Source organism: Xenopus tropicalis, chromosome 2 (genome assembly GCF_000004195.4).
Source record: "Xenopus tropicalis strain Nigerian chromosome 2, UCB_Xtro_10.0, whole genome shotgun sequence".
Lineage (NCBI taxonomy): Eukaryota > Metazoa > Chordata > Amphibia > Anura > Pipidae > Xenopus > Xenopus tropicalis.
Window position 1 is genome coordinate 7,844,207 of NC_030678.2, and position 15,731 is coordinate 7,859,937.

At 48.9% G+C, this 15,731-nt stretch overlaps 1 protein-coding gene across 1 annotated transcript; it reads left to right on the forward strand.

The window, feature by feature from the left end:
- The first annotated feature begins 5,564 nt into the window (after positions 1-5,564).
- LOC105946696 (OX-2 membrane glycoprotein) lies at positions 5,565-15,356 on the forward strand. Its single transcript, XM_031896463.1, has 5 exons — positions 5,565-5,666; positions 8,719-9,063; positions 10,541-10,831; positions 14,078-14,208; positions 14,482-15,356. Exons 1-5 carry the CDS (start codon positions 5,615-5,617, stop codon positions 14,542-14,544), a joined length of 882 nt encoding a protein of 293 aa, XP_031752323.1. The 5' UTR covers positions 5,565-5,614; the 3' UTR covers positions 14,545-15,356.
- The last annotated feature ends 375 nt before the right edge of the window (positions 15,357-15,731 follow it).

Sequence of the window (15,731 nt, forward strand, 5' to 3'; positions counted from 1 at the left end):
ATGCACCCCACACACCCTAGACACCCCACTCACTCTATGCACCCCACACACCCTAGACACCCCACTCACTCTATGCACCCCACACACCCTAGACACCCCACTCACTCTATGCACCCCACACACCCTAGACACCCCACTCACTCTATGCACCCCACACACTCTAAACACCCCACTCACCCTATGCACCCTAGACTACTAAACACCCCACTCAAACTATATACTCCACTCACCCTATGCATCCCAGTCACCCTATACACTCCACTCACCCTATGCACCCCACTCACCCTAGACACCCCACTCACCCTAGACACCCCACACACCCTAGACACCCCACTCACTCTATGCAACCCACACACCCTAGACACCCCACTCACTCTATGCACCCCACACTCTCTAAACACCCCACTCACCCTATGCACCCCACTCACCCTATGCACCCCACTCTCACCTGGACTTCCTTGGGACACAGTTCCCCATTCTTTAGTTGTCCTTTGCTCCTGTGCCCCCGTACAGCAGTCTCTGTATAGTCACTGGCCTGTGTATTGTGCGCCCCCGACTCATGCTACTCACACACTGAATATATAAAACAGGAAGCTGCTACTGGCGCACACACACACACTGTACCATCACTTCCTGAAATGAACCACACAGCCTGCAATAAAACTCTCTCGGTGTCTCACTGTGTGTATTCACACACTCTACATGAGTGATATGCCTGTATATATATATATATATATATATATACACATTCCTTCTACTCCGAGTAACAACCCCAGTGTACACAACTCACACAATATTGTAACTTCCTATCACAGTGTGTGTATGTGTATCATATGGAATCAGACTGCTTGTTATTAGTAAGGCAATGTGTCCCTGTTTCTACGGATACGGCTGACCGGTGAGGAAGGAGGGCTCATACACAACAAGATGGCTACCAGCCCCTTCTGGGTTCTATTTGTATTGGTTATTGCTCACTCTTCCACACAGAATTAAAGGGGTGGTTCACCTTTAAATTTACATCTCTTGAATTGGACTTCATTATTTATTTCTTATAGTCTGTGAATTATTTGCCTTCTTTTTCTGACTTTTCCAGCTTTCAAATGGGGGTCACTGACCCCGGCAGCCAAACCCTATTGCTCCAGTTTTATTGTTATTGTTACTTTTTATTCCTTATCTTTCTATTCAGCCCCTCTCCTATTCATATTCCAGTTTCTCATTCTAACCACTGCCTGGTTGCTAAGGTAACTTCACATCAAATCCCCCCTTGTGACATCACTACCCTGACAATCCCCTATGACATCACCCCCCCCCTTACCTGAAGTTCAACAAGAGGAAAAATGACAGCCCTTGCCATCCTTGCCTCAGCCAAAACTACTGTTTTACTGTTAGGGGCCCATTTATCATCCTGTAGAAAATAATATAGACAGAAAAATCAGTGCAAAATAAATGGTGAATTTATAAGAGTGGATTCCTTTACGCTGCCCAGCCAATGTTGGGATCACCGTTTACACAGCATTTAGAGTTCTGGCGCCCCCCGAATGTACTCCCTGTGAGCCTCCCCCATAAAGTTAGCAATGAGCCAACCCAGTAGTCTAAACTGGTGCTAATGTTCCTACAGACAAACCTTCATTTCACATTTTCCCTCATTTTATGCAGTTTTGTGCATTTTAATGGGTTCATTATCACGCTATTGTACCCCAAAATGTTGTCTTATTTTCTTTAACAATGCCTGTTTGAACAGAAGTGCGATAGACGGATCCCATAGAGGACAGGGCTTGTGGTGGGTAGAGTTTTGGAATAATGGGGCACAGCAGGAGCAGATGTGACCATGAGGAATATTTTTTTCCCAAAGAGGCGCCATTTTACTTGTTGGCAAGGCCCGCCACCCAGGGGGCTCAATAGGATAATTGTGACGCCTTGGGTCGATGGACCCTGCTAACTTTGTAGTATAGGGGCCTCATGATTACTGATGGCAGCCCTGCCCCAGACTAGGGTACCTAACAGCAACCAAGGCAGGTGGGATTGTGGGGTACATGTAAAAGATAGTAAGGGTTAATAGTACCCCCTGGTCCAAAGTCCAGTGTGTGGTAGAGCCTGAGAAGGCTTCTCTGATCCTTTACCCAACCTGTTTTATACAGAGCAAGTTAAGGATGTTGCCCCCCCGCCCCTACCTAAATGGCCAAGCCTTACTTACTTTTAAGGGGGTTGTTCCTCACAATATAATATTTTGGGTTCCCTTTTAGTTGCTCAAATAAAAAAGAAGAAAGAGCAAAATGAAAGGTTTATTGATTGTGTTTATAGTAATAGAAGCAAGTCCAACACCGCAAACCGGATCAGTATAGAGAGAGGGCACAAGGTGTATACCACCTAAATTCAATAGCAAACACTCAAGAAAATCTCTAAATTTAATACTTAACATTTATTTAATTCTAATGAAAAAAAATTCTTCTATACAGTTTAAAAAGAGGAGAAATTTTGCATATTCGCAAACCCACAGAAATGAGATCTCAATTCATTGACCATATTAACACATCATATGGATAAATAGTTAAAAACAAATTTATCAGCTCCGAGTTTAATCATTTAAGTTCTTTGGTCAGTTAAGATATTTTTAATTTCAGAGCACGAAAAAGAAAGGGTGGAAAAAAGGGAGCACAATGGGCAGTCTAATTAATGTATTTGCAAACATATAAATAAATAGTATAAGTAACCGGACACCCCTGGGACTATGAGTTAATGATACTAGGTCACATTCACAATCATCAAATGGAGTACCACTAGGTGTAAGTTTGTGAGATCACACACCCCAGATCACCCAGGGGCTATGGGAACTGAAATATATAACGGCAGGCCGCTGCTACTCTTGTAGCGTGATCTACTCAGTAGATCCGTAATCAGTATGTAACACTTGTTTGGCTTAGGTATGGCAAATCCAGGCTAGTACTGTGCTGTAGAGCATGTGTTACATGCGACCTTAATACTTAGGAGTGGGCCTCCGCTAAGTGGGAGATAGATAATGGAGCTGAGGGTGTAGTTGAACTACAACTATGTAGCTTGTGTGGTGCAGATAGAAATGGATGCCAGAAAGGTTCTTGCTGATGAACTAACAACTTGTTTATTGTTCCAGACACTCATTGAATAGTGCAACAGGGTATTATACTCACAGACACAGCAGATATAGATCTGGTCACAATGGAGAATAGCAGGTGTGACCCTGAAGGAACAGTATAGCCCAACTTGAAGAAGGTGCAGAGTATTAACTGGACACCCGAGGTGAATACCTTTACCATAACGCATTGTTACAGAGACTGGGGTTCAGGGGCAAAGTACTAACCTGAATCCTGTGTCTACTGGTCCCTTAGAAAGGCAAACAGAGCCGGGGTAGGCTAAACCCTAAACACTCCTTTGATGGGGCTAAATAGCTGCCCTTACTAAATAGACTAACTGTGCTCACCACTTCTAGAGGGTGCTATTAAATAGTTCTGACTGTTCTGGCTTTTTCTCGTTCACAGGGCCCTGTCCCCGACTTCAGATGATAGGTGATTCTCTTTACTGGGGCCTTATGCCTCCAGGCTCAATGGTCTGATGCCTGAGACAACGGCAGCCAGAGAGGAAGACACTCCTCCGTGCAAGACACTATATAGTCTGCCAAGGGGAGTGGTCAAATGAGCTAAACCTGTAAGGGATAGCTTAAGAAACTGTAACCTGAGTGTAGAGGGCTCTGCCCTATAACAGTACAGATAAGGAAAGATAGGGAAGTAAAGCCATAGGGAGCTTAACCCTATGGGTCCCTACAAGTACATCTGTTAGTCAAGGCGACCATCACCGCTCACATTATGTAACGTATACGGAAACGGTCCCCATAAATAGAAAGTATACGCCGCACAGTGTTCAGTCAGCCGAGGAGAAGGAAGAGGTAGGGACCGGCGGGGCGAGAGAGCAAAGGAGCTTGAAGCGGTGCAGTATAGCAATTAGTGTAGCCGCATCACTGAAACGACACGCCCATCTTTTGATTCGGCGCTCGTCTCCCAGTCTCTCTGCACCGCTCCTGATAGTAAACCCAAAATAGTCCCCACCAACGCACACCCCTTCACCCGCCACCCCACTCCACAAGACCCAGTCTCTGGCATCTAACTGCGGCTATCATGAGCCGCCTGCTCTATTCCCATATTCCAACTAAGGTGCCCTGCTCTGACAACCACCCACGCCCAATGCGTTTCGACACTGCCAATGTGACTTCATCAGGGACTATCATTGGCTGGTGGGGACTATTTTGGGTTTACTATCAGGAGCGGTGCACATTTACTAATCCACGAACGTCTGAAAAGCATCCGAATGCGTTTTTTTCGTAATGATCGGTATTTTGCGACTTTTTCGCAAAGGACTCAATACGAAAAAATCATTAATACTGCCCGTTGTGCTCCCTTTTTTCCACCCTTTCTTTTTCGTGCTCTGAAATTAAAAATATCTTAACTGACCAAAGAACTTAAATGATTAAACTCGGAGCTGATAAATTTGTTTTTAAAGCGGACCTGTCACCTTAAGAAATAATTTCAAATTGTTTTCTATTGTGTTTGGCAAGCAAGATAAACTTTACTTACACTATATAAATTATTGTAATCTTATTTTCTTCAGCCTTGGAATTCACAATTGCAGCAAGCAGGCAGGGGCCATTTTGTGGCACTGTTATCAAAGCAGGCATTGCATCCTGCCGAAATCTTGTTTCTGTGCCAGTATGGGGGGAGCTGATGCCCATGCCTATGCATTGGTTACACAATTAGATGGTGAGGAGGGAGGGGGAATGGGAGGAGGGCAGCAACATCTAAGAAGTTCTGAATTGAAAGTGAAAGTAACTGTCTGCCCCGCCCCTATGCCTAAGGCATAGAGGCGGGGCAGGCAATATATGATTGACAGCTGGGATTTTAAAATGCTTTTATAATGGGTATGGATGTGTTAATAAAAAAATTATTTTGAAAAGGACTTTTATTATACAGCTTTTTATGTCTGGGTGACAGGTCCCCTTCATTTATCCATATGATGTGTTAATATGGTCAGTGAATTGAGATCTCATTTCTGTGGGTTTGCGCATATGCAAAATGTCTCCTCTTATTGATTGTGTTGTCGCTAATTAATCTCCCATGGTCTATTTCCCTAATTAATGACATAACAAAAAGCCATAAGCTGGCCAGCTCCTATGCAGCCATTATCGCCTGTATTGGGTACAGTTATTCTGAATTCTGTGACAGATTTACAAATCAGATCAGTGACATTTGCCCACTGGTTTCTTTGTCATTAAACTGAATAGAATATAGTGAATATGGCATTGGCCCTACACTACTGGGAGATGTTTGTAGGAAGCTGCAAGGGTTAAACCTGCAACGTAACTGGTACTTACTTATAGGCTAGGTAGCAATTTACAGACACAGACCTAAATATGCCCCAAACTTCATGCCCATCACATAAGCAAAAATCCCCACTGCCTCTGCCTCAGTCTCCGCCTATACAGGAAGTATAAATACAGTATCTCAGAGCAACGGCAACACCAGTGCCAGAGTGTGAGTCTCTCAGGCACGATACTCCCAGCTGCCATTATTCACTGCCGCCCGGTACCGACATGTACCTACTGGGTCTCTGCCTGCTGGGCTCTCTCAGCTGGACCCGCACAGGTAAGTTATACCCCTCTACCCATAAACTGATTTATACAGGGCAGGACTGGCAATCTGGGGGATCTGGCAAATGCTGGGGGGCCACAGACAGTCACTATTTATTGGGCTGGGGGGGCTGTTTGTGCCTCTGGGTACTGGGAATGCCAGGGGGGGGCTGTAAGGTGCCACAGACAGTCACTATTTATTGGGCTGGGGGGGCTGTTTGTGCCTCTGGGTACTGGGAATACCAGGGGGGCTGTAAGGTGCCACAGACAGTCACTATTTATTGGGCTGGGGGCTGTTTGTGCCTCTGGGTACTGGGAATGCCAGGGGGGCTGTAAGATGCCACAGACAGTCACTATTTATTGGGCTGTGGGCTGTTTGTGCCTCTGGGTACTGGGAATGCTAGGGGGGCTGTAAGGTGCCACAGACAGTCACTATTTATTGGGCTGGGGGCTGTTTGTGCCTCTGGGTACTGGGAATGCCAGGGGGGCTGTAAGGTGCCACAGTCACTATTTATTGGGCTGGGGGGGCTGTTTGTGCCCCTGGGTACTGGGAATGCCAGGGGGGCTGTAAGGTGCCACAGACAGTCACTATTTATTGGGCTGGGGGCTGTTTGTGCCTCTGGGTACTGGGAATGCCAGGGGGGCTGTAAGGTGCCACAGTCACTATTTATTGGGCTGGGGGGGCTGTTTGTGCCCCTGGGTACTGGGAATGCCAGGGGGGCTGTAAGGTGCCACAGACAGTCACTATTTATTGGGCTGGGGGCTGTTTGTGCCTCTGGGTACTGGGAATGCCAGGGGGGCTGTAAGATGCCACAGACAGTCACTATTTATTGGGCTGTGGGCTGTTTGTGCCTCTGGGTACTGGGAATGCTAGGGGGGCTGTAAGGTGCCACAGACAGTCACTATTTATTGGGCTGGGGGCTGTTTGTGCCTCTGGGTACTGGGAATGCCAGGGGGGCTGTAAGGTGCCACAGTCACTATTTATTGGGCTGGGGGGGCTGTTTGTGCCCCTGGGTACTGGGAATGCCAGGGGGGCTGTAAGGTGCCACAGTCACTATTTATTGGGCTGGGGGGGCTGTTTGTGCCCCTGGGTACTGGGAATGCCAGGGGGGCTGTAAGGTGCCACAGACAGTCACTATTTATTGGGCTGGGGGCTGTTTGTGCCTCTGGGTACTGGGAATGCCAGGGGGGCTGTAAGGTGCCCAGTCACTATTTATTGGGCTGGGGGGGCTGTTTGTGCCCCTGGGTACTGGGAATGCCAGGGGGGCTGTAAGGTGCCACAGACAGTCACTATTTATTGGGCTGGGGGGGCTGTTTGTGCCTCTGGGTACTGGGAATGCCAGGGGGGCTGTAAGGTGCCACAGACAGTCACTACTTATTGGGCTGGGGGGGGGCTGTTTGTGCCTCTGGGTACTGGGAATGCCAGGGGGGCTGTAAGGTGCCACAGACAGTCACTATTTATTGGGCTGGGGGGGCTGTTTGTGCCTCTGGGTACTGGGAATGCCAGGGGGGCTGTAAGGTGCCACAGACAGTCACTATTTATTGGGCTGGGGGGGGGCTGTTTGTGCCTCTGGGTACTGGGAATGCCAGGGGGGCTGTAAGGTGCCACAGACAGTCACTATTTATTGGGCTGGGGGGGGGCTGTTTGTGCCTCTGGGTACTGGGAATGCCAGGGGGGCTGTAAGGTGCCACAGACAGTCACTATTTATTGGGCTGGGGGGGGGGGCTGTTTGTACCTCTGGGTACTGGGAATGCCAGGGGGGGCTGTAAGGTGCCACAGACAGTCACTATTTATTGGGCTGGGGGGGGGGGCTGTTTGTACCTCTGGGTACTGGGAATGCCAGGGGGGGCTGTAAGGTGCCACAGACAGTCACTATTTATTGGGCTGGGGGGGCTGTTTGTGCCTCTGGGTACTGGGAATGCCAGGGGGGCTGTAAGGTGCCACAGACAGTCACTATTTATTGGGCTGGGGGGCAGTTTGGGACTGTCAATGCCTGGGTCTGTTTTGAATCCCAGTCTGGACCTGGTTCTACACTGAGAAGCTCATAGACCAGCCCTTTACTCACTGTATTTATTTATGGGAATAAATCAGTTACTCGTTATTTAATAACCAGATATGTCTCACTGTATGGCGCAGCCGCTCCCGGCACGGTTATGGGGGGATCAGCATCCAACAACCAATCAATATCCATTAATGATAAATGTTCCGTTTCCTTAGTAAATGTAACTAATGTGAACTAACCTGGAGGAGACTTCTGCTGCGCTCTGGGGCTTATTGCAACCGTAACTGCAGTCTGCAAAGCGCAGCCATGCAATTGGTCCTTTTTTTTCTAACCACAATGTTCCGCACTATTTCTCCATAATTCCAGTGTATGATGAGCGTCATTTTTTGCGAGGCATGGATCTGCAGCAAATTTCCGCATTTCGCCACTGGCGGATTATTTCGTGAAACGGGCGAGACAAAAAAAAACATGCGTTCAAAAAAATTGTTGTGCCATTTTTTTGATGTGCGCAAATTGTTTTTTGACGCACAACATTTTTTTGCCGTTTTGCGAATTGGACACATTGCTCATTACTATTCCAGTGTAATCGCGCCCCTTACTCCGAGGGCAATTTCGCTTATGTATTTTGACGAATTGTATGCAATTGCGCTGCAGAGGGAACGCTGGATTTCTAGGGCTCATTCGCAGCAGGTTCCCCAGTGTGCATTCTGTGCCATTAATCTGAACAGACGCAATGAGAGCACAGGGGGTGGGTTTAGGCGCAAATACCTTTAATGAATGGCGTCAATAGTGCGACTGCAACGGTCATACACAAGCCCCTATATTGATTTCTGCCAATTAGACCTTCAAATTACTTCTGTGCAGTTGGTCAGCAAAGCTCCCAGACAAGCAGGGACTGTCCCTGGAAAAATCCAATCTCCCAGCATGCTCAGCCAGAATGAAACACTGTAGTTCAGCAGCAGGTGTGCAGAAATGATTTCCTTGTGTCCTGGCAAAGGATTGTGGGAGTTGTAGTACACAGATGATGTTTTATTCCCCACTAATATTTCCCTTTCCCCCCCACAGCTGCCAGCCTAGTCCTCTGCTCGGTGGATAAGAGAACAGCGCCAGTAGGGGGCAGTGTAACCATGCAGTGCAAACTCCATAGCGCTGAACCCGACGTCCTGCAGGTGACCTGGAGCAAACAGTCGGGGGACTTTGCCGGTACCATCGCCACCTCCAGCCGGAGCTACGGGCAGAGGTTCCTGGGCGCCTATTCCCACCGGGAGGTCCGACTCGCAGGAGCAACGCAAGATCTTTCTGCCATCACCATCGGGTCGGTGACCCCGGGGGATCGGGGCTGTTTCCAGTGCATATTCAATGTGTACCCCCAGGGGGCCAGTATGGGCAGCGTCTGCTTGGATGTGACGGGTGAGTGACGGGCTCTTACTCATACTCATACTCTTAGGGGTATATTTATCATGCTGTGTAAAAAGTGGAGTAAAACATTACAGGTGGTGTTGCTGATAGCAGCCAATCAGATGCTTTGCTTTAATTTTCTAACTATTGAAATCTAATTGCTGATTGGTTACCCTGGGCAACATCACCAGTAATGCTTCACTCCACTTTTTACACAGCATGATAAATATACCCCTTACTCTCACTGATACTCATACTCTTACTGATACTGAGTAACTGATCGTATGATACCAGGTTTCAGCACAAATTCACATGATTGCATTGTGAAGTTCCTTGGGCGCCACCTAGTGGCAGCAAGCGGAACGGATTGCGGCAGTGTCGTTACAAGGGAACTGCCCATAGGGAACTGTAGTGGGAATTTCCCCAAAAGTCTTTCTGGGATTTCGGCTCTTGTGTTTTTCATGTTCTAGGAAAAACCGTGGTTATTTTCTGTTGAATTTTGGGGGTTTCTAGTAAAAAAAAAAAAAAAAAATTCAGTTACATTTTCGTTATAGAGAGAGCAACTGTCTGTGCATATGTGTGTGTGCTATGTATATATATGCCACAAGGGTCTAGTTGCCATGGTTACTGCCATGGTACCCAAATTGCTCCCAGTTGGTACCCTGCACTAAAAGCACTGGGGCGCACATGAGTTAATGTAGCTTTAAAGGCAACATAAAAGGTTAGAAACAATTTAGTGGCATTGTGTTTTCCGCCACTTAAACGTGAATAATTGAGCTTTAAAAAAAGTCACCTATTTACTTCATTCATGATTTTCTTTTAAAAACCTCTCTAATATATTCAGCAGCCGCGCTGAGTGCAAGGTTCTCGTGCCCAGGCCAATGATCGGGGGCAGTGCCCAGGCTAATGATCGGGGGGCAGTGCCCAGGCCAATGATCGGGGGGCAGTGCCCAGGCCAATGATCGGGGGCAGTGCCCAGGCCAATGATCGGGGGCAGTGCCCAGGCCAATGATCGGGGGCAGTGCCCAGGCCAATGATCGGGGGGCAGTGCCCAGGCCAATGATTGGGGGCAGTGCTCAGGCCAATGATCAGGGGCAATGGCATGGGCTGCTGTTTAATGTAAAAAAAGCAAACAAATAGAATGAGTTACAGTCAGGGGTATAAAGTTAGGGGGCAGGTTCAGTCACTGTCTATTTGCCCATCAAGGAACCATGACAGCTTCCCAGGGCAATAGGGAAACATACCAGCCTGGGCACAGAAAGGGACAGATCTCTTGAGCAGCCGACTTTTACATTACTTAGGTGAAATGTCTGCATCATGGGTCTGAACTATGGGAACTGGTTTTGGATTTGGAGGAAAATGTTTGAAAGTGGCCCTGGGTGGGCTCGTCGGCACAGCTGGGGTGCTTTGTGGGTTCTGCGGTGCTCAGATATGGGACAGTGTGGGCTTTCAGGGTGTTAATAATATGATCTTTGTGTTGTCCTTATAGAAGCCAGGATCTCAGACCCCCATCTGGATGTGAACAGATCCGAGGAACATCATGTTATCAGCTGCTCAGCGACGGGGACACCTGCCCCCACAATCTCCTGGAACCTGACGGGGACCCCAGAGCAGAACCCCCAGGACTACAGCATCACTCACCCCGACCAGACAGTCACCGTCATCAGCAACTTCACCCACAGCCCCTCGGGGAGGAGGGAACGGATCAACATCACTTGTGTTGTACATCACCCCGCTCTCGCCAGCGACATTGTCCTCTCCAAGGCCATCGAGGATCCACGTAAGTAACGGTGACGGCTTCTAAATGGAACAAATATATAATTTATTATATATAATTTTCCTCTATAAATTGTTTTGACTAAAACCAATCCCATCTCCCTGAAGGAGAATGTAGTTGCTATTCCCACTATAATGAACTCCTCCTTATCTGTAAGGCCTATGGCACACTTGTTATGTAATAATAGATACTAAGATTGCCCAGGAGCAGTTACCAATCAGCAGGTAGAACTTACTGGTCACCTGTTTAAAAGCAAACAGCTTATTGGTTACTCTAGGTATTCTGACTGCTACTGTGTTCTCAGAAGGAAACACCCAACACTCCCTTGACCACCCATCACCTATTTCTAATAAAAACAATAGGTGCTGGTGGTCCGAGGGGCAGGGCCATATTTATATATATATATATAGGCAGCTGAGGGCCAGTGCCTAGGCAAGGCAGCTTTTGGGGTGCAGCTCTCGGTGCCTATATAATAATTTTTCTTTAAAAAAAACAAATCCTCCCCAGCCCTAGGTGGAAAGTTTCTGCTGAAATCCAGCACCAGAGTGTGACATCACTCATAAGGAAGTGACATCACCCACACGTGAAGTCACTTCTGCAGTCGTGAAGGGAGGGGTATTAAGGGCCGGTGCCTAATACGGCCCTGCCCAGGGGAGCACCAAGAGCGTAGACCCGCGCCCGACCTGCCCCGCAATGATGCCACAAAAGGGGCGGGGCTTCCAGATGCGCGCCTATAAATAGAGAAGCCGGAAGAGGAAGCCGGCAGTGTAAGGTTGTAGGTGGGGAGAGCAAGCGGCCCAAACCCACCCCACAACCCGCAGGTGATGTACCAAGGTCAGCCCAAACCCGCTCAGACACAGAAGGAACATTAGACTGTCTGTGGTCTCCCTTAATCAAATACCAAGTGTGCCCTACCCCTACCAAGTGTGCCCTACCCCTACCAAGTGTGCCCTACCCCTACCAAGTATGCCCTACCCCTACCAAGTGTGCCCTACCCCTACCAAGTGTGCCCTACCCCTACCAAGTGTTCCCTACCCCTACCAAGTGTTCCCTACCCCTACCAAGTGTTCCCTACCCCTACCAAGTATGCCCTACCCCTACCAAGTGTTCCCTACCCCTACCAAGTGTGCCCTACCCCTACCAAGTGTGCCCTACCCCTACCAAGTGTTCCCTACCCCTACCAAGTGTTCCCTACCCCTACCAAGTGTGCCCTACCCCTACCAAGTGTTCCCTACCCCTACCAAGTGTTCCCTACCCCTACCAAGTGTGCCCTACCCCTACCAAGTGTTCCCTACCCCTACCAAGTGTGCCCTACCCCTACCAAGTGTGCCCTACCCCTACCAAGTGTTCCCTACCCCTACCAAGTGTTCCCTACCCCTACCAAGTATGCCCTACCCCTACCAAGTGTTCCCTACCCCTACCAAGTATGCCCTACCCCTACCAAGTGTTCCCTACCCCTACCAAGTGTGCCCTACCCCTACCAAGTGTGCCCTACCCCTACCAAGTGTTCCCTACCCCTACCAAGTGTTCCCTACCCCTACCAAGTGTGCCCTACCCCTACCAAGTGTGCCCTACCCCTACCAAGTGTGCCCTACCCCTACCAAGTGTTCCCTACCCCTACCAAGTGTTCCCTACCCCTACCAAGTATGCCCTACCCCTACCAAGTGTTCCCTACCCCTACCAAGTATGCCCTACCCCTACCAAGTGTGCCCTACCCCTACCAAGTGTGCCCTACCCCTACCAAGTATGCCCTACCCCTACCAAGTGTTCCCTACCCCTACCAAGTGTGCCCTACCCCTACCAAGTATGCCCTACCCCTACCAAGTGTTCCCTACCCCTACCAAGTGTGCCCTACCCCTACCAAGTGTGCCCTACCCCTACCAAGTGTGCCCTACCCCTACCAAGTGTGCCCTACCCCTACCAAGTGTGCCCTACCCCTACCAAGTATGCCCTACCCCTACCAAGTGTTCCCTACCCCTACCAAGTGTGCCCTACCCCTACCAAGTATGCCCTACCCCTACCAAGTGTTCCCTACCCCTACCAAGTATGCCCTACCCCTACCAAGTGTTCCCTACCCCTACCAAGTGTTCCCTACCCCTACCAAGTGTGCCCTACCCCTACCAAGTGTGCCCTACCCCTACCAAGTATGCCCTACCCCTACCAAGTGTTCCCTACCCCTACCAAGTGTTCCCTACCCCTACCAAGTGTGCCCTACCCCTACCAAGTATGCCCTACCCCTACCAAGTGTTCCCTACCCCTACCAAGTGTGCCCTACCCCTACCAAGTATGCCCCTACCCCTACCAAGTGTTCCCTACCCCTACCAAGTATGCCCTACCCCTACCAAGTGTTCCCTACCCCTACCAAGTGTGCCCTACCCCTACCAAGTGTGCCCTACCCCTACCAAGTGTGCCCTACCCCTACCAAGTGTGCCCTACCCCTACCAAGTATGCCCTACCCCTACCAAGTGTTCCCTACCCCTACCAAGTGTGCCCTACCCCTACCAAGTATGCCCTACCCCTACCAAGTGTTCCCTACCCCTACCAAGTGTGCCCTACCCCTACCAAGTGTGCCCTACCCCTACCAAGTGTTCCCTACCCCTACCAAGTGTTCCCTACCCCTACCAAGTATGCCCTACCCCTACCAAGTGTTCCCTACCCCTACCAAGTGTTCCCTACCCCTAGCAAGTGTGCCCTACCCCTACCAAGTGTGCCCTACCCCTACCAAGTGTGCCCTACCCCTACCAAGTGTTCCCTACCCCTACCAAGTGTGCCCTACCCCTACCAAGTGTGCCCTACCCCTACCAAGTGTGCCCTACCCCTACCAAGTATGCCCTACCCCTACCAAGTGTTCCCTACCCCTACCAAGTATGCCCTACCCCTACCAAGTGTTCCCTACCCCTACCAAGTGTTCCCTACCCCTACCAAGTGTGCCCTACCCCTACCAAGTGTGCCCTACCCCTACCAAGTGTTCCCTACCCCTACCAAGTGTGCCCTACCCCTACCAAGTGTGCCCTACCCCTACCAAGTGTGCCCTACCCCTACCAAGTGTTCCCTACCCCTACCAAGTGTGCCCTACCCCTACCAAGTATGCCCTACCCCTACCAAGTGTGCCCTACCCCTACCAAGTGTGCCCTACCCCTACCAAGTGTGCCCTACCCCTACCAAGTGTGCCCTACCCCTTATTATAGCCATATTCATGATGTTGCTGTAGCCCCACCACTAACTGTATGGTTGTTATTTTCACTGCAGGTGACGACCCTATTGAAAGGGAAGATCCGCCCGTTATGGCAGTGGTTGCAGGTATAATTGTTCTGACTGCCATAATTATCTGCCTCTTCTTGGTTATTGTCTGGCGAAGGAAAAGGCACCAAAAGTACCAGGTGGGTACCCTACCGATGTTCCTTCCCCGTGTCTTCTGTACATACAGGGGCATATTTATTATAGTGTTTACGCTAACATCACCGGTCATGTTGCCCATAGCAACCTATCAGATCTTTGCTTTTGTTTTCTAACTTGTAGCTGACCATTCTGATTGAATTGCTGATTGGTTGCTATGGGCAACACACTATAATAAGTATGCCCCACAGTGTATATGGTACAAATGACTCTTCTGTGTCACAGAATGATTAATATCTGTCCCTCCCTCCTTATAGGGCTGTTGGACTGACACTGAAACCTCCCAAGAAACAGAGAAAATGAATGAAATTATCAAATAACATATCAAAACCTATCAGGAAGTTACATCTATGATGACTATAAGCTATAGCAGGGCTGGGGCCCTAAGGCTGGATTTCACCCGCTCAGAAACTTCATTGACTTCTACTTATGGGATCATCCAATCAGTTCCACCCGGAGTGAGATCTGAAGGTCCCACTGAAGCCCAGACAGACACTCAGCCCACAGCCGCGCATCACCCAAGAGATAAAAGCAGCCTATTGGGTCTCGGGCAGGAGAGAAGAGGTAATTGTTGTTGTGCAAAGGATTCTGCTCCTTTTCCTCATTATATGAACTGGGACATAGGGAACATGACGACGGTGACACTGGGGGTTACCCCCAAGTAGCAGATTTACCTTTGGTAACAAAACCAATGCAATCCTGCCTGCAGATCTGCTTCTCTGTGTTCTGCAGGGTGCCAGGGGCGGGGCTTTCTCTTTTGCACTGAAAACTTCACAGATAGAGGCCATTTTATTTCAGGGAGCCAGTACCCTATTGTAGGAAGAACTGTGGCAGCTAAAGCCGTACTCGCTATAATGGGCATTGCTTCTGCCTGCAGGCGGGTAGAAGTGTTTGGAAAGCTGTGAAATGTGTTAGAGCTTTAGGAATGTGAGAATAATAATAATATAACTGTGTTCTGCCTTTTATATAAAGTCTATTGTGTTCCTGCAACATTAAAGGAACAGTAACATTAATGTTTATACAACATAATCCTGGGGCAACAGGGTGGCCTAGTGGGTAGCACTTGTCTTCTGCTAGGAGTTTGTTTCTTCTCCCCATGTACCCTGAATTCCCCCCCCCCCATGTACCCTGAATTCCCCCCCCCATGTACCCTGAATCCCCCCCCATGTACCCTGAATTCCCCCCCCCCCCCAAAAAAAACTTACTGGCAGGTTAATTGTATGTATGTATAACTTTATTTATAAAGCGCCACAAGGGTACGCAGCGCTGTTCAATCTTACAGAATTACACACAGGGAGGACAAGTGTTATAATAAATACAATAAATAAGTATAAATACACAGGGAGTAAGTGCAATGGGGTATGAGACACAGTAGGAAGGAGGTCCCTGCCCCGTAGAGCTTACAATCTAAATGGTATAAAACTGCCCCTAGATTGTGTGAATGTGATAGGGACCTTAGATTGTAAGCTCACTGGGGCAGGGACTGATGGGAATGTGATAGGGACCT